Here is a 19,656-nt window from a genome sequence, read left to right on the forward strand (position 1 = left end):
TGAGTGGTTGGTGGCTGTGACCACTCTGAAAGTCCTTCCACAGAGTTAGAGGTGAAAATGTCCACAGGTCCGTTTTATAGTGAGAGCTTCTCTCTCAATCTGCATGTAGAGCTTCTCAGTCGGTGTGAGAGCCTTGCTTGAAATGCAAATGGCGCCCACCTGCCAGGCTCCACTTTTTGTGTCAAAATAGCTCCCAGCCCTACAGGGCTGGTGTCCACAGTGAACTTCTTCTTCTTCAGGTCAAAATACGCCATTGTGGGCTTGCATAGCAGTGCTTCTTCCAGTGCTTGAAAAGCCTCTTCTTCTCTGCGTTCCCAGGACCAAGGAAAATCGGCTTTGGTTAGGACCTGGAGCAGTTCACCCAGCATGACTAGGGGGGTTATTACAACTTTGGAGGAGGTGTTAATCCGTCCCAAAAGTGACGGTAAAGTGACGGATATACCACCAGCCGTATTACGAGTCCATTATATCCTATGGAACTCGTAATACGGCTGGTGGTATATCCGTCACATTTGGGACGGATTAACACCTCCTCCAAAGTTGTAATAACCCCCTAGGTTCGGTATGAATCTTCCACAGTAGGTGGAACAGTTCTCAGCACAGGGGCCTGCTTTATTGCCTGCGATTTCCATGGGTCATCCTATAGACCTTCTTGGTTGAAAACATATCCAAAGAATTTGATGAACGTCTGGAAGAATGAGCATTTCTTCTTATGAAGCATTATAAGATGCTCAGCCCGGCACTTGAGACTGTCCCTGAGATAGTGGTGCTGTTCCTCTGCAGTGTTGGAGTGGATGAGCATGTCGTCACTCACGTTCATAACGCCCTGAAGTCCTGATAATGTCTCCCATATGGCATCCTGGAATATTTCTGCTGCAGAGGAGATACCGAAGCTTAGACGTTTATATCGCCTCAATCCTAGGTGCATTGAAAAAGTGGTCCTGTATCTACTCTCTTCGGAGAGGCACAAATGATGATATCCTGCATTTAGGTCTAGCTTGCAAAACCACCGGGAGCCATTTAGATCAGCAATTATGTTGCCTATGGTGGGCTTTGTGTGTCTCTTCCTCTTAATTGCTTGGTTGGGGAGATGTATGTCGATGCATTACTGTATCTTCCCTGGTTGTTTCTGGTTCTCGGTGATCACCATTTGGGATACCCACACTTACCCCTGACACCTTCTCTATTACTCCTTAACTCTCCAGCTTGTCCAGTTCTTTCTCCACCAGTGGGCAGAGGTGAAACAGGATGCACCAGTGTGGTAGGACAGTGGGTTTTACTGATTTGTCAATGTGCAGTTTAATCTGTGGAGCACTCAGGCACCCTAGGCCAACAAACAGTTCAGGGAACTGGCTCAGTATTTCCTTTCTCTGGGATGTTTTCATACTTTTGGCAACACTAGCCCTAGATCTTCTGCTCAGTGGCTGCAGAGAAGGGTGTGAGCTTCCCTGCCAACATTGTGTAACGTGGTTTGAATCTCTTTGTCATCGGATTTGATGCTTACTGTCATGCATCCTTTTAGGGCAAGAGTGTGAGTCTTCCATATGTGAAGATCTTAGTGTTGGATGGTGTTAGTGTTGGGCACTGTTGAAGGCGCCGATATTGCTGCACGTCCATTATGTTGCCTGAGGTGTGGTGTCTATGAGGGGTTTTACCTGGGAACCTGGTATCTCAATCAGGCAGGTTGGCTGAGGTTTTCGATGGCGTTTTACGTCATTCATAAACAAGAGGAGGAATACTTCTTCATCAGGAGGTGAGTCTTCAGGGGTGTACCTTGATACATGATGACTTGGCCCAAGTAACTGTGGTCCTTCCAGCGGCAGTTGTTTTACTGCTCTTGTGGGGGTGCATCTTCCTCTTGCTCCTCTTCCTCGGATCCCTCCTCTGCAGATGGTCATGAAGTGGCTCAATTTCCCACAGTTAGAGCATACCCTCCCTTAGGCAAAGTATGCTTTCGGGGCATTTACTTCTCGCCCACAGTACTCGCAGCGCACCCCCTGCTTTGGGGTGGTGTACTTCTTGGGTCTCCCTTTGGTGTTTTGTGTCTGAACCGCATCCATGCGTTCCATCTTTATCGTGGAGGTCTTTTCGGGAGTTTGTGTTATCACCATGTCCATTTTGGTGGCTCTGGCAGTTGATAGGTTGTGCGATCGCACCATTACCAAGATGTCATCCAGGCTAATGTTCTGCTGTCTCAGGATGAGGCCTCTGAGAATTTTGTTGCAGCACCCCTGGATAATCTGCGCTCATATCTCTTTGGGTTGGCCGTTTGCTGTGATGTGCTGGCAAGCTCTCTGAGCCAAGCATAGAATTTATCATTTGATTCCCCTCTTTCTGGCATGCCTGGAGGAGATTAAACCACTCAAAATCTGAATTCAATTGTGGGTAGAAATGAGAATTAAGCACCCTTACCGCCTTGTCATAGGCATCAATAGCGCCAGTATTAGGTAGGTGTCTGAAGTGTTTGTATACTTCGTCACCCCCAAAGTGTAGGGGAAGCTACCTTTTTACAGCTCTGTCACGTTCACTGGTAGCAATAAAATAGTTCTCCAGCCTTCCCCCCATATCTTCCAATGAGAGGGTTGCAGTGCTGGGTACGTCAGTTCAATGAACAATGGGAGTTCCCCTACCATGGTGTACTAGTGCAATTGTTGCAAAGGGATTGCTGCTGGTGCCGGGTCATCTGCATTGGCTGAGAAGTGAAATGGGGTCCAGTGGTACCTGGATGACATGCTTCTCAACATTCTGGGGGTCGCACCATGTGAGGATCAACAGTTCAAGCAACGTGCTCTATCAACTCATCCCAACGGGCCAAACGTGCACTGTCTTGTGGGACCCCTTTTTCACTCCCGCATCTGTACTGCAAAGGACTAGAATTGGATGGAGCAGCATCCAAGATGGCACAAGATTAATCACTGGGATGTGTCTGCAGCAGGTCTTGAGGATGTTCAGTGGTGTCCAGAGTTCAGGGCGTGGAAAAATAGGATAGGCTATGCGCAGTGTGCTATGAGAAAAACACTCATGTGTGCGAAATGCAGTGAACTGGTGCATAGATCGAATGCCCTCGTGCTCCTGCTCATCAAGAACACACCACCTGAATCGGCGGTAAACAAGCAAGACTGGAAGAAACTGAAGATGGAGTCTGCCAGAAGAGGACCTGCAAAAGAAGAGGACCAAGTCCAGTTCCAGTTGTAGTGTCCGGTTGGGGCAGGAGCCACTACCCACCCTTCTGGTGAGGCTGAACCAGGCTGACGAGGAAGGACTGGAGCCCTGTTGCATCCAATTTTGCAGGCCCAATGGAGGCAGACTGCTATTATCTGCTTGCGTTGTATGCAGGTTTGAGGCCTGCAGCTGCTCCAATGAGGTTGGAGGCAGGCCCCAGATTGCAGATGGGCCCTACCAATATCACCTCTAGTGGCAGCGAGTGCAGGATGCAAGGAAAGGAGGACCCCACTCCGGGTGCACGGCGTCCGCTCAGCTTGCCGCAAGCAGGATCGCAGAACACCTCCTAGGGAGGGCGTGTGGGCAAAGGACCCTTGTTGCTAGTGTGGTGACCTAACTGTCAGGGTCAGCTGATAGCCAGGACACATTAGGTGACACTGATATGCATCAATGAATGGACACGTACACACTTGCATATGGTTTGGGTGGAAGACCCCATGCGGTTGTTCCCCCATTTATTTATAGCCTCTGGCCAAGCCATATATATTCGGGGCATGGAAATGACAAAGGGTTGTGCCGCCAAGAGCTGCGTGGCTCATTACATCAAGTGCCATGCTTCAAATATATTAGGAAAGTTTGCCAAGTTAGCTGTGCACTTTGCATTATTTTAAAGAAATATGCTTCACATTTTGTTTATGTTTGTATTAAACCATGTGAGGATCAACAGTTCAAGCAATGTGCGCTATCAACTCATCCCAACAATGCATTTTTGAACAGTAAATTGAAAAATAAATGTGCTCACTTAGATGAAAAATCCATAGATTGAATGCTTGTAAATGTTGCTAGCCTCTTGGGTGAATGTGTTGCCACTGTATAGTAATAAATAATGCTTGCTAACCTCATGTTTCATTTTAGGATACCTTCATCCATTAGAAAATCGATTTTTTGTTACGGCATAGCATTGGGAAGTGACAAAGAGTGGGACTTTGCCTGGGCCATGTACAACAGTTCTTCAGAGGGGGACTTTTCAGACAATCTGCGCTATGGTTTGAGTTGCACCAAAGAGCCTTGGCTACTCAACAGGTGGGTATGATAAATGTGAGCATGCACTAGGCAGCTTTATCCCTGCTGCCTGGCAGTTAAAAGTGACTGAGTGCCAGAAAACAATGCTTCTTGTGTGCTTTTATTGTCTTGTTTTCATGTACATCAAACAGTTCTCTAACTTGAATGTCATACAACATGCCTTTAGTAATGTACTGGTTTGTTTGTACTTATGAAGGATTAGAGTCACAAAAGCGTTGCACCACTTCCAATTGGAATTTTAGAATTGTAACATTTTATGACGATTGTGGAACATCCACTAGAATAATACATTTTCCATACAGTTGTAGAGGGTTCAGGGAAGTGTTACAAAGGTGTTGTGGTGAAGGTACCTTTAGGGGCACGCTATTTTAGCCATAGGCCTGCAGCCTGTGCCCTTTAGCCTAGTTGCAATTCATTTTATTCATTTTAATTTCGGAGCAGAAGCTCTCTTCTGTGGTGCTGTTTTATTTTCCTTTAACTTGTATACTTTTAGCACAGAAACTGTTTGCATTCTTTGTACTCTGACATTCTCATTCTGTGCTCTGCTCAAGGCTGTCTCCAATATGTTGCCGGCACAAAGTGGAACACCGCAATCTCCTTGCCACTTCACTGAAACGTGCATGTTTTACATTAGGGCATGTTTCCTAGAACAGTAGCTGTTTTATTATAAAACATCTCTGTGCCCCCTTTATGTTAGAGGGAGAGTTCCAGCTAGAAGATTGCCACCGCAAGCTGTCGCTTCATTGCAGATGTCTGCTGAGACTTTACATCTTTCTCTGTCGACATGAGAGAGGACTCTCAGTAGACTAATAGCCCTCTTCGCTACTACCAAATCCAGGTATGGGGGATGGTGTCTTCCTAACGATTATGAAGGTGACGCTCCGGTGGAGCTGGGGCCTTGTAAATCTGACTCATAGTGCGCAAAAAATACAAAACAGCTTTAAATATTTCCAACAGCTTCTCCTGCCAAAATATAGCACCTGAAAGCAGGGATTTAACATCATTTAGCACCTTCGGCTTGCAGAAAAAAAAATTGCAGGCTCCCTCAGCGGTATAAAAACAGCCATGGGCTGTTTTCAGCACATATAACATCCATTTAACACAACACTGACCCTGAAGCGTTGTCCTATGTTGATGACATCTACCTAACAGATGATGATCTCACCTGAAAGGGGTGGCCGGCATTGCTGTGGGATTTGCCAAATTCGGCTACAAATTCAATTTTAAGAAAACCAAAATTGCCTTTTTCAGTGTCCTATTTTTGGGATATGAGTTATCCGATGAAGGCAAGAGCCTACTGCCCCACTTTCTAGAAAAGTGCGTACAATTGCAACCACAAAATACCATAAAAAAACTCCAGTCTTTATTGGGCTTTTTAAACATTGGCAGAACTTACATTCCTGATTATGCCCAACACATTAGACCATTATATGATTGTTCAAGTAAATTCTGGACAGTCGATCACACATGCATTCTGAGAGCATTACAACAAAACATGCTTGCAGGAAAACATTTACACACAAAGGACAACAAAACACATTTGGTCAGCAGAGTAATTGCTTGTGCAATCGGTTTCACCTACATCACATTTAATGAGGGTGAAAGCGTCCCTATTGCATACAAATCACACCTGTACTCTACAGCTGAACAACGCTGCTCCCACAGTAAAAATTCTGACTGCGGTTCAGATGGCTGTCATTAAAGACAGACCTCTGGCTCAGGGGAAACTCATTATTGTTGTCTCTCTGATCCCAGCCCTTGAGGCTGTCACAAAGGCTAGCATTCTTCTCACAAAAGCATTACCATCATGTTGGATTCAATGAGCAATGTCTCTGACAGTCGTTGATGTTGACTACATTTATGACCCAAAATTCTGAACTCAAGAATTCCTTCAATATGAAATGGAATATCCAATCCCGGCATATATTTTGCCAGTTGACCAACATCAAACAATCACTTACACTAATGGTTCAGCCCAACCAGCCACAGGCACAAAACATCAATACTCTGCCACTTGCGTGGCTGTGAATGGCTACAGGAAAGATGGTTAATTCCATCCATAAATTCTTACACGCAGACCTTAGGGGACTGCACTGCACAACTAGCAGAGCTCAATGCTCTGGTATTGGCAGTGGAACACATGGATCCAGAAAAATAATGTTGATAGTCTGTGATTTGTACTACTGTGTCCAGACCTTCAATGAATATCTGCATTACTGGCGTCAAAATGGGTTTCAGAGATTCAAAAGGCAACCCCTTTAAACCAAGTTACTGTGGGGCAAAGTAGCAGATCTGAAGGAAAAGATACCCAATGCCCATGTAGTTCATACACTGGGTCATCAATGTGTAGGCTGATGAAGCAGCCAAGCCAGCGGTAGCTACGGCTTCTGTTGCTGCAATCACTCGTTCACAAATGAGGTTGGATGATGAAACACTTGCTGCTGTGAAAGCTTTGGCTGACGGCAAGCCATTACAAAAGGCATATCCTTCCAAATATTCCTACCACATAACTAGCCTACACACTGCCTTAGTAACAATACTAGGAGTGGGTGATAGGGTGATCCCCAACCAAGACCAAAGATCTGAATTGATAAAAGTGGCACATGAGGAAGTTGCTTCTGCCCATGTTGGTGTGGCGGCTACTATTTTGCTACTCCAAAAAATGCTATTGGTGGCGAGGTCTTTACAAACAGACAAAACAATATGTCCTTTGCTGTGACATCTGTCAGCAAATAAAAGGGTCCACCGTTAAATGCCCACCACAGACAACCCTTTTAATTTCAAACAAACCACTATAATGTGTGTACCTGTACCATCTTGGTCCCCTGACACATGATGGTGCATACAAATACATGTTAGTCGCTGTGGGCTCATACTCCAGATTTCTATGGGTATAGCCACAATGATCAGCTGACGGTCGAACTGTTATTAAAGATTTGTATGTCTTTATCAGTACATATGCAGTTGTGGCTTTCCACTTGGACTAGGGCCCTGCGTTCGCCTCAAGGGCATTCAGGGACATCATGGCTTCATTAGGGGTCCATCTACATTTCGCCCTGCTATCCTGAGGGTAACAGTGTAGTGGAGTGGAAGAATCAAGACTTAAAGAGATCCTTAACAGTGAGAGTATTAGTCACAGATTGTAGTTGGCTTAGTCACCTGTATGGAGTCCGGGGAGCACTTCCTTGGGATGGCGCACCCCATATGAGGCACTGTTTGGGACAGAGATGTATGTTCCAGATCTTGATGGCTCTGGCGTGGAGGCGGCAGACACACCTTTTGACATAAATGACCGTGTCACTGTCTTGCAGGAATAACTACAGTTCCAAGATGAAAACATGTTTGCCTGTGCCCCCTCCTTGGAATTAAGGGATGCACCAATAAAATCAACCTGCTGGATTCCAAAAGTTGGGGATTTAGTACGAGAAAAGATTCCTGTGAAAAAGGAGTTTGGTCCATCATATGGTGCACTTGTTCCAGTCCTGGGAATACAAGGTACCAGAACTGTCATTCTATCAGCGCTGCATGGATCAAAGGAAAACCGCCTTGTCTCCATTGATAATGTCAAGCTACACCATATAGTCAATCGTACACAGAAGACCTAGTGGACCCCTAGGTAGTTCCAGAATCCCTCTCACTACAGACCAGGAGGTTTTTTGAGGTTTTAGTTCAGGTTTTGAGCAGCAATGTTGAAACTTCCTCAAGCTTGGGGAGGGTGGAAAATGATCTTTCATTAGTACCACTATCTTCATCTACAAGAATGAACAACAGAAATAATGAAGACTACTACACAAACGCAACTCAAACCAATGGAATTGTCTACTATGAACCACCAAGGGAGACTTATGTCAGGTCTCCAACTCCTAACACAGCTCCAAATTTTGCACTAACTGCTTCTGGATACTTTGCCGATTGAGATAATTCCTCTTTTGACTCATCCACTTCCTCTGCGACACCACCGTCAATGGCACGTAAGCTGATATTTTGGCTTAAAGATAACTATTTCATTCATCCACAGAACTATCTGTGGCTTTTACTAACTGTACTTACCTTTCTTCTTTGGATTGGTTTTGTCATAGTTTTTTTCTTCTTGATATATAGTCATTACATTTCTGAATGCTCTACAGTTGAACTGGTGGATGAGGTCCTAAAACCAAATTTTTCTTCACACAAGATCTGTCGAGTATTATCCTTAGTGAACAGTTCAGCTATACAAGTTTCTCATGGGATTGTTTGGGATAAAGTTTCCTTAGATATATTTAGTCCGACGAGGTTCTTCATATTCCATATGTTTTCAAATTATCTTTAAATGATGTAATAATACCTGGGCTTGTTTCTGATGGCTGGGATGAAAAAACAGTTTATTCTATGTTATCTGTACTAGAGTATTTTACTGTATTTAAAAGTCAAGGTATTTACCAAACAAGAGAAAATTATGGTACTATGTTCTGTTATAATTATTATGGACATCATCTCATTCATAAAGCAAGTACCCAAAATAATATTTTTAGCTATACACAGTGGGAACATTATCCTACCCCACCAGGGTGGAATTAGAAAACATATATGGATAAATTAACATATTTTTTTGGGCACAATGTTAAAGATGCTGTGTCATATTCTTTTAAATTGCCCATCATGGAAATGCACAATGTATTGTTGACTGATATAACATTGATTTATTCTGATTCCTTTGTTTCCTGGTTTGCTATAGCAGTGATGAATATTGGATGAAGTCGATTGACTTAAAGAGTATTTGGGGAGCTAAACATTGGCAAATACAGGGAAGAAAAGCTTTGTTTAGAGAATGCCTGATACCTTTACAAATTATATTTTTAAATGACACAGTGCAGCAGCCAAGTTGTTTAAGCTTGGTGAAAATTAAAGAATGAAATGCAGCCAGTATCCCCCCTCCCACAAACGTTTACAATTGGCAAAAATACATTAATGCAAGTGAAGATCAGCTCGATGGGTGGGTCCAAAATGGAACATTTAACACATCACTTTCAAGTTCTGGCGGGTTGTAATTGGGGCCAGTAGACATGAATGGTTGTCATGCACGTTTTGTGAACTCCACAGGGGTTAGAGCAAACAGACCGGACTCTCACTATGTGTCACCAGAACATTCAGGTATTGTGACAACATATAGTGTAGGAAAATTATGCCTGCAATGGTTTAAATGTTCCTCACTAGATGCTCTAAAAACACACCTCAGTCTCCTTTCTAATAACACAGATTTACAAAATGTTCTGTTAGGACTCAGAAGAAAATGTAAAAAGCGCTTCTTATATGCAATTTACAACAAGGTTTGTAAACTTCCACAACAAGAAGCCGCAGCCCGCTAAAGGCAAATAGATTAGGAAATCTTACAGAAAGCTTTAGCCGTTGTAGATAATGGGATTCACAACTTGCATTTACACTCTTGACAACATAATTTCCTCTGCAATCAACATTATGCAAACTGACATGCCATCTTTACACCATGGACAGAGTCAACCTTGGTCCATTATGCAGTTAGGTTGGACACTACAGACACAGAAAAATGGTTGCGTTCCATGGCATTATGTCAGGGCCAAGGACCTCTTTGCCGTATTTAATTTTGATGCGACAACAACAAATAATGGCTAAGAAAGAAGTTACATGTACTATGCTGAACACCAAAAAATTAGAAAAGTTGCCTTTTACTGTGGCAGAAATACCATCTGCAGTATGGCCAATTCATGGGGTTGTTAATCTGCCTATTTCAACACTTCAATTCATATGCTGCTTGAAACACATCCCTGTGGGCAGATATGAACGGCTGGGAGGTAGTTACAATCATGAGGTGTGGTAGCTTCCCTTTTCGTACAAATGTTTCAATGGCACGAAAAGGGTCTTTCTTAGCGGCAGCAAATGTAAGACTTCTGTGAGCCATTCAATGGTTTGTAAACAGCTTTCCCTGCACAGAGCATGTAACACTTCAGCAGCAAATTTAGCCTCAACCTGAAGGGAGTTCCTGTCCCTTTGATTCAACCAGCATTCCAGGTCCTCTCTAATGGAGGTTATGTGCTTCTTAATAGTGGGAGCTTTTGTGGAATGCAAGCCGGAATTGCCTACTTAGTTTCAGTCTCCCAAATTGTAACTTGTTGTGATAATGTCCTTTTTCCCCCTACGCAACAGACGAAAGTAGCAGACATTGCTGCTTCCAATGTAAATTTTGAAAAGCTGAGCAGACTTAAAGTTATTTTGTTTCTGAAAATTGTAGCGCTGACATCTGCACGTGACACGTATGCACTTCATTTATCAAGGTTGTGTGCAGAAATACAGTCCCTTTTAAACACAAACTTTCAGAGTCACTTTGATGAACCTGTGGGACAAATATTTAATGCATCTAATACTGCTGGCATTGTACACTCCTTTAAGGCTGTTGGTTCTGGGTTTGTCAGCACCTTTTCATGTATATTTGGCATAATATCTTCAGCCATACACTCAATACTTTCGGGTGTATTTAGGGGATTCCCAATTACTTTAGTCTTTATTGGTGGCATTCTGCTGTTGCTATTTATCATGTGCCCCATCTCAACAAGGAGGACTGATGGCCCTTACACCAGCACAACTGTATCATGAATGCATTATGCAGTATTTCAGAGCACCACTCCGTGAGGAATTGGAGTGCAACTAGTCTCTCTTATTCAGACCAGTACTGAACTGTGTGCAGCCTGTGTTTTGTTGCCTTTGGTGCCTTTTCAAATGTGCACTACAACTGTGTCTTTCTACACAGCGCCTACTTTCATTGGACACTGATCTGTTGATGTTTTCTATGAGGGCTCATTACCAGACATGTGTATTGAGAATGCGTTTGCTACAGAAAGCTTTCTGTGAGCCGTCCTTTCTTGATCAAGTGACTCTGGACACTTCAGCATCTGGCACTATACGCAATACTGCCACCTCAGCTGGAGCTGAGATCTTAGAAGATGAGTGCTCTTTGGTTTTCCTTGGCACGAACTTCATTGCTTTATCACCTGCTGAAGAGGGATCTTTCCTTGAGTCAATTGTCCTGGATAAAATTAGCAGTTTTTAAAATGACACTGACTTTACATTTGACATTAGGCTTTTTATCTCCAGAATGGTTCCCGTACATAATACATCTAAAATTCACAGACCCGGGTGTCCGTGGCATAAGGAAAACCTAGGGGGGCCCCCCTGAAAGGAATGGTGAACTTCGCATTTCCATTTCCATTTCCTGCTGGACAACCTCACAAACTTCGGCCTCAAGCAACTGGTCACCTCACCCACCCACTCAGCCGGACACACGCTAGATGCCATCTTCACCTCCAGCAGCCACATTGCCTTCACTCACACCACAGAACTCCACTGGACTGACCACCACTGCGTCCATTTCTCCTTCCTGAAACCCCCCACCCACCACCAACAACATCCTACCCCCTACCGGAGTGGAACGAGATCTCCAAAGAACAACTAACCTCCAACCTCGCACAAGCCCCACCGCCCAGTACCAAACGACCACAACGCCGCCGCCCTCAACCTCACACGATGGCTAGAAACATGCGCAGACTCCCTTGCCCCATTCAAAATAAACAACAGCACCATCAAGACCGCCCCCTGGTTCACAACAGAACTAGAATGCTGAAAAATTGAGAAAGCCTGGGGCCAAGAACCCTCAATGAGCAACTTCTCTGCCCTCAAATCACCCATGCGCAAACATCACCAACTCATCCGGACCTCCAAACGATCCTTCTACAAAGAACGCAAAGACAACAACACACACAACAGCAAGCAACTTTTTGCCATCATCAAAGAACTCACCAAACCCAAATCCTGCACCATCAACCCTCCACACTCCCAAGACCTCTGCAACTCCCTCTCCACCTACTTCCACCGCAAGATTTCAGACGCACACAACAGCTTCACATCGTCATCAACCACCATCACCACCACCGACACAACCAATACCACAACACCCTGCCGCACCATCCTACTGATCACCTGGACCCCCACCAACGATGAAGAAATCGGCAAAACCATGAGCTTCATCCACTTAGGCCCCCCAACAGACCCTTGCCCCCACCACATCTTCAACAAGGCCAGCCAAATCATCGCTCCCCAGCTCCGGGCCGTCATCAACAGTTCCTTCGAGACCACAACCTTCCCAGATATTTGGAAACATACCGAAGTCGACGCTCTTCTCAAAAAACCCAAAGCAGACCCTGAGGTCCTCACAAACTACCAACCCATCTCTCTACTCCCCTTCCCCGCAAAGGTCATAGAGAAGATAGTAAACATACAACTGTCTCGCTTCCTAGAAGTCAACAACATACTCGACGTCTCCCAGTCTGGATTCCGAAAAAACCACAGCACCAAGACCACCCACATCGCCTGTACAGATGACATCAGGACCAGATTGGACAAGGGCTAGACCGTCACCCTCATCTTCCTAGACCTCTCCGCAGCTTTTGACACCATGTGCCACCAAACCCTCCGCACACGCCTCTTCGACGCCGGAATTCGCCATAAAGCCCTGGACTGGCTCACCTCCTTCCTCTCCGAAAGAACCCAAAGAGTTTGCCTCCCTCCTTTCGGGTCTACAGCCACCAAGACCATCTGTGGGGTCCCCCAAGGATCCTCCCCCAGCCCCACATTTTTCAATATCTACATGGCTCCTATCGCCAACATCATCCGCCCCCACGGCCTCACCATCATATCATACGCTGACGACACCCAGCTCATCATCTCCCTCACGAGGAACCCATCTACCGCCAAGAATAACCCACACGCATGACTCCTCGCCATCGCTAACTGGATGACAGCAAGCCACCTCAAATTGAACTCAGAAAAAAACGAGATCATCATCTTCAGCCCCAACAAGACAGCATGGAACGACTCTTGGTGGCCCACCACCCTTGGACCACTCCCAAAACCCACCACCCACGCACGCAATCTTGGCATCATACTGGACTCATCTCTCTCCATGACCCAGCAAATCAACGCCTTATCATCCTCCTGCTTCAACTCCCTTTGCATGCTAAGCAAGACTTTCAAATGGAAACAAGAAGAATGGTCACTCACACCCTTATAAGCAGCAGACTAGACGACGGCAACACCCTATATGCAGGGACCACAGCCAGGCTTCAGCGAAAACTCCAGCGAATCCAGAACGCAGCCGCACGTCTCATCCTCAACCTCCCTCTCCACAAACACATCTCCGTCCACCTCAGATCCCTACACTGGCTGCCCATCAACAAAAGGTTCATCTTCAAAATCCTTGTCCACGCTCACAAAGCCCTCCACTACACCGGACCAGCCTACCTCAACGAACAAATCAACTTCCACAAACCAACTCGACAGCTCCACTCCACTGACCTCGCCCTCACTACAGTCCCCGCATCCAACGCACCACCTCCGGCGGCAGATCCTTCTCCCACCTCGCCACCAAAACCTGGAACTCCCTCCCCACCAACCTACGCAAGACCCAGGACCTCCTAACCTTCAGAAAGCACCTCAAAACATGGCTTTTTGAGCAGTAACCCCTCCCCCCCAGTGCCTTGAGACCCTACTGAGTGAGTAGTGCGCTTAAGAAATTTGTTTGATTGATTGATTCAAACTGTGCCTTAGCAGGGCTTTGTAAAACAGCTCTTACAAGATGGAGAGTCTCATACAGAAGAGGGCAAAATTAGACTATCTGCAAAAAAAAAGGCTGACGTCTCTTCCACCCTCCCCTCTGTCCACCCATTTCATTTAGAGTGTAAGTGAATGTGCCTGTTGGCTCTGCCACTGGAAACACACTTTCACCAGAGTGAACACAAACCACTGACATTGTATCACAATGGGTGTCTAATTTAGGGAGGATCCTCTGACACCATTTCCAACAGCCTTCTACCTGTCTGGGAAACCCATGTAGACCATATTGGTCCTAGACAGAAAAGGTGCAGAAATGCCCATCCCCAAAGCTCCTCCTAGCGTGAATTGGGGAGCTGTTGAGGGGGAAAATGTCCACCAACATGATGGATACCTTTAAATTAAGTGCCCCTGCCATGGCCAGATTGGCAGTTGCTCTGGGCCGTCCACACCAGCTGTGTGGTGGGTGTGACAAGTTACACAAAGTCATAACTGGACACTCAGCATCCTCTTATACTGCTCTTTGAATACTTTGTCAAAGATCAAAGAGAGAATCTTATTTGAAAGAGCAAGCTGTATTATTTGTGACAGTAAACTGAAATGTGTGAGTTATGGCCTACTAGTCTGATATCCATGAAAAGCACGGATAACAAAGTTTATAAATCTTTTGTGATCTTCTGTCTGGTTTCTTGCTGCCTTGAAAGTGCAATTGAGTCGTTCTTTGGGAATTTGCATTTTGCTCCAATATCCCAGCAAAAAGGCAGCTTTACCAGTAGCACACCCCTTCTAAGGCCATTACATCAATGTTATGCCATGTTCAATGCATTGCAAAAAGCCAGCTGAAACCTGAGAGGGTGGGTGCCATATTTCTACAAATTGTAGCATCCTGGAAGTCACACCTTGAAATGTCTTTTTGTTTTCTAATTCCTGCAGAAAGTACACACACTTTTTACTAGTCAAGTTTCAAGTATTGCCACAGTTCTCAATGAGGTTGCATTTGAAAACTGTTTCTAAATTGCTCACTTTTGACACGTGTTGTGGTCTGTCAATGAGAGGACAATCAACCCTCCAGAAGTACACCACTCAGAACTAACAACCAGAGCCAATATCGCTACTGTCAGCATTACAGTGATTCAGGCATAGATATATATGCTGTAAGTTTAAGATTGAAATTGCATTTCATATCTAAAAAAAGAACAACCTGAATTATACATAGGTTTGGTGAGTGCTCAGAACCACATGGGAGTGTAGAACAGAAGCCCTGGCAGGGCTTGGAAAAGCTATGTCGTTCTCCTGCGTACAATTTTTTTGCCTGGTGCTTTCTCCTGTGGGGCTTGAACAATGTGTGGATCCATCTGATTTGCACCATGTTAGTGTGAAGACCTTTGACAATAGGGTATAGGTTAATGGAGTTTTGCAAGCCTTTTAGTGGAAGCTCGGCTAGGCTGGCTCACACCCACTGTGATGTTCATTTTTACAGCCAGCGCTGTGAGAGCCTAGGGAAGAGAGCAGGTACATTAAATTCAATAACTTACTTTACCTCTAAATGTATTACATCTCTTTCCTTTGAATTCAGTTGCTAAATGAAAACAAAACAGTAAAATCTTGAGCAGAGTCTGGATCATTGAGCCAGGAATCACTATGGACCCACAACAGAGTATTGTAATTATAGGGTCCCATTTTTTTTTTGTAGCACTCGCCACATAAACTTTTCATATGTTAGCCCAAGTAAGTGCTACAGCCATCTTCTCTTTCTGTGTCAATTCTTATTTTCACTACCTGGTTTAACCTACTGATTAGTGAACACAGATACTCTGCAATAGAAATTACTATACAAAAGTTCTCTTTTATTATTTATTTGTAAGCAGGTAGAGCACAAGACTAGAATTTGCATATCCACTCCATTGTAGTTGGCATTGCGGTTAGTTGCCTTTACTGAGGCCTTGGATGAAAAATGTGAAATTAATCTAAGTTACATGCTCATCCCACAAATCCATGCTGAGATGCATTGGCAAGGCTGTGTCTGAGGATAGGAAGCTTTTCTAATCTGACTTGTATTGTACTTGAGAATACACTAGGGTAATCACTTTCTTGACCCGTAAATTGTGCATCCTTTTTAACAGCTAATTGTTTGGATTGCTGACTGGTTATTTTCAGGAATTTAGTCCTCCTTGTCTTGCCTCAGTAGGTGTGTAGGAGGCTGGCCTGGCTTATAGTGGGTATCTTGTGGTACTTACACTTTGTGCCAGGTCCAGTTTTCCCTTATTAGTAGATTAGAGGTGTTCTAGCAGCTTAGGCTGATAGAGGTAGCTATAGCAGAGCAGCTTAGGGCGAACTAGGAGACATGCAAAGCTCCTACTATACCACTTATATCACTTAGCACTATATCATAAGAAAACACAATACTCAGAGTTACTAAAAATAAAGGTACTTTATTTTAGTGACAATATGCCAAAAGTATCTCAGAGGATATACTCCCTTAGGGGGTAAGTAATATACACAAAATATACACACACAAACCAAATCAGGTAAGTAACAGTTAGAAAAGTAGTGCAAACAATGTAGAACACAATAGAATGCAATAGGGAGAAATAGGCCTAGGGGCAACACAAACCATATACTCCAAAAGTGGAATGCGAACCACAAATGGACCCCAGGCCTAGCGTAGTGTGTAGATGGTCGCTGGGAGTGTAAGAAAACACTAAGGGTGTCCAAGATACCCCACCCCAAGACCCTGAAAAGTATGAGTAAAGTAACCCTACCACCCCAGAAAGACAGTAAAGTCGAGATAGGGGATTCTGCAAGGACAACAACTGACTGCAAAACACTGAAGACGGATTCCTGGACCTGAGGACCTGTAAAGGTAGGGGACCAAGTCCAAGAGTCACGCAAGTGTCCGGGGGGGCAGGAGCCCACTAAACCCCGGATGAAGGTGCAAAAAGGCTGCCTCCGGGTGGAAGAAGCCGAAGATTCTGCAACAACGGAAGGTGCCAGGAACTTCTCCTTTGGTCTGAAGATGTCCCACAACATGTTGGAGGATGCAGAGTTGTTTCCACGCAGAAAGACCGCAAACAGGCCTTGCTAGCTGCAAGAGTCACGGTTGAGGATTTTGGGTGCTACTAGGGCCCAGGAAGGACCAGGAGGTGACCCCTTGGAGGAGGAGACACAGGGGGCGCTCAGCAACACAGAGAGCCCACGCAGAAGCAGGCAGCACCCGCAAAAGCACCTGAACAGGCACTTAGAAGATCTGAGGATGATGATCGACTCAGAGCAACAAAAGAGGGTCCCACGACGTCGGAGTCCAACTCAGCGAGTTGGGCAATGCAGGGCGGAGTGCTGGGGACCTGGGCTAGGCTGTGCACAAAGGAAGTCTTGCAAAAGTGCACAGAAGCCCTAGCAGCTTCAGTTCACGCAGTACACAGGATTACTGTCTGGCGTCGGGAGGCAAGGACTTACCTCCACCAAATTTGGACAGAAGGGCCACTGGACTGTCGAAGACACCTGGACCGAGCTCCTGTGTTCCAGGGACCACGCTCGTCAGGATGAGAGGGGACCCAGAGGACCGGGGATGCAGAAGTTTGGTGCCTGCGTTAGCAGGGGGAAGAGTCCGTCGACTCATGGGAGATTTCTTCTTGGCTTCCAGTGCTGGGTGAAGGCAGACAGCCCTCAGAGCATGCACCACCAGGAAACAGTCGAGAAAGCCGGCAGGATGAGGCGCTACAATGTTGCTGGTAATCTTCTTGCTACTTTGTTGCGGTTATGCAGGCGTTCTGGAGCAGTCAGAGGTCGATCCTTGGCAGAAGTTGAAGAGGGAAGTGCAGAGGAACTCTGATGAGCTCTTCCATTCGTTATCTGGTGAGATGCCCACAGGAGAGACCCTAAATAGCCCACAGAGGAGGATTGGCTGCAGAGAAAGGTAAGCACCTATCAGGAGGGGTCTCTGATGTCACCTGCTGGCACTGGCCACTCAGAGCTGTCCATTGTGCCCTCACACCTCTGCATCCAAGATGGCAGAGGTCTGGGACACACTGGAGGAGCTCTGGGCACCTCCCCTGGGAGGTGCTGGTCAGGGGAGTGGTCCCTCCCCTTTCCTTTGTCCAGTTTCACGCCAGAGCAGGGCTGGGGAGATCCTGAACTGGTGTAGACTGGCTTATGCAAGGAGGGCACCATCTGTGCCATTCAAAGCATTTCCAGAGGCCAGGAGAGGCTACTCCTCCCAGGCCCTTCACACCTATTTCCAAAGGGAGAGGGTGTAACACCCTCTCTCAGAGGAAATCCTTTGTTCTGCCTTCCTGGGACCAGGCTGCCCAGGCCCCGGAGGGGCAGAAACCTGTCTGAGGGGTTGGCAGCAGCGGTAGCTGCAGAGTAGACCCTGGAAAGTTAGTTTGGCAGTACCCGGGCTCTATGCTGGAGACCCGGGGATGCATGGAATTGTACCCCCAATACCAGAATGGTATTGGGGTGACAATTCCATGATCCTAGACATGTTACATGGCCATGTTCGGAGTTACCATGGTGATGTTACATATAGGTATTGACCTATATGTAGTGCACACGTGTAATGGTGTCCCCACACTCACAAAGTCCAGGGAATTTGCCCTGAACAATGTGGGGGCACCTTGGCTAGTGCCAGGGTGCCCACACACTAAGTAACTTTGCACCTAACCTTCACTAAGTGAGGGTTAGACATATAGGTGACTTATAAGTTACTTAAGTGCAGTGTAAAATGGCTGTGAAATAACGTGGACATTATTTCACTCAGGCTGCAGTGGCAGTCCTGTGTAAGAATTGTCTGAGCTCCCTATGGGTGGCAAAAGAAATGCTGCAGCCCATAGGGATCTCCTGGAACCCCAATACCCTGGGTACCTAGGTACCGTATACTAGGGAATTATAAGGGTGTTCCAGTGTGCCAATCAGAATTGGTAAAGTTAGTCACTAGCCTGCAGTGACAATTTTAAAAGCAGAGAGAGCATAAACACTGAGGTTCTGGTTAGCAGAGCCTCAGTGATACAGTTAGGCACCACACAGGGAACACATACAGGGCATACTTTATGAGCACTGGGGTCCTGGCTAGCAGGATTCCAGTGACGCATAGGCAAAAACAAACATACATACAGTAAAAATGGGGGTAACATGCTAGGCAAGATGGTACTTTCCTACAACGTGCGAATAAAGGAGATAAGAAAATCCGGGAGCACCATTGTTCCCTTGTAAAATGACCTATTTTATCCCCCAGAGAGCTTTTTTCCATATTTGTCTTTACTGGCACCACTTTTATGTCCCTCCCTATTTTAGGGGTAGTTCTTAAATGAAGGTTCCCCCCTTTCCTCAGCCTGAACGATCTCAACAGGATGGAAGACAAAGGAATGTATGTACTGGCATGTGGAAATAGGAGTGGGTTTAATGAAGATTGCTGGAACGTAATCTAGACATTAAAGTACAAGAGCAGCATGTAATCATCTGAATCTATGTAATCCTAGAACAAATACATATTTAGAGCCCAGGTAAATAAAAAACCAATTAATTAATATAATCAAAGAACTCAAAAGGAGTTCATGATCCTTGTGTGCATGTTTTTCAGCTGAAGGAATACTGGTACCGAGAGCTAAACAACCTCCACCATCAATGCCCAAATGATAATGTCACAAAAAGTGGGTGATGCTGCCCAGATGTTTGCAATGATGGAACCCCTGATTTCCACACATAAATTACACAACATGCTAGTTGATGTACTTTGTATTGACAGGGGGGGGTCAGACACTCGTAGATAAGTGAAGAAAACTGTCATCTTGATAC

At 45.4% G+C, this 19,656-nt stretch overlaps 1 protein-coding gene across 1 annotated transcript in view; it reads left to right on the forward strand.

Annotated features, from left to right (window-relative positions):
- The window catches only part of LVRN (laeverin), a 470,465-nt gene that overhangs the window by 344,979 nt on the left and 105,830 nt on the right, over positions 1-19,656 (forward strand). The window contains exon 17 of the mRNA XM_069226651.1: positions 4,078-4,245. Within this exon, the coding sequence (XP_069082752.1) occupies positions 4,078-4,245 (168 nt within the window). The remainder of the gene's footprint in view (positions 1-4,077; positions 4,246-19,656) is intronic.

Source organism: Pleurodeles waltl, chromosome 1_1 (genome assembly GCF_031143425.1).
Source record: "Pleurodeles waltl isolate 20211129_DDA chromosome 1_1, aPleWal1.hap1.20221129, whole genome shotgun sequence".
Classification (NCBI taxonomy): Eukaryota; Metazoa; Chordata; class Amphibia; order Caudata; family Salamandridae; genus Pleurodeles; species Pleurodeles waltl.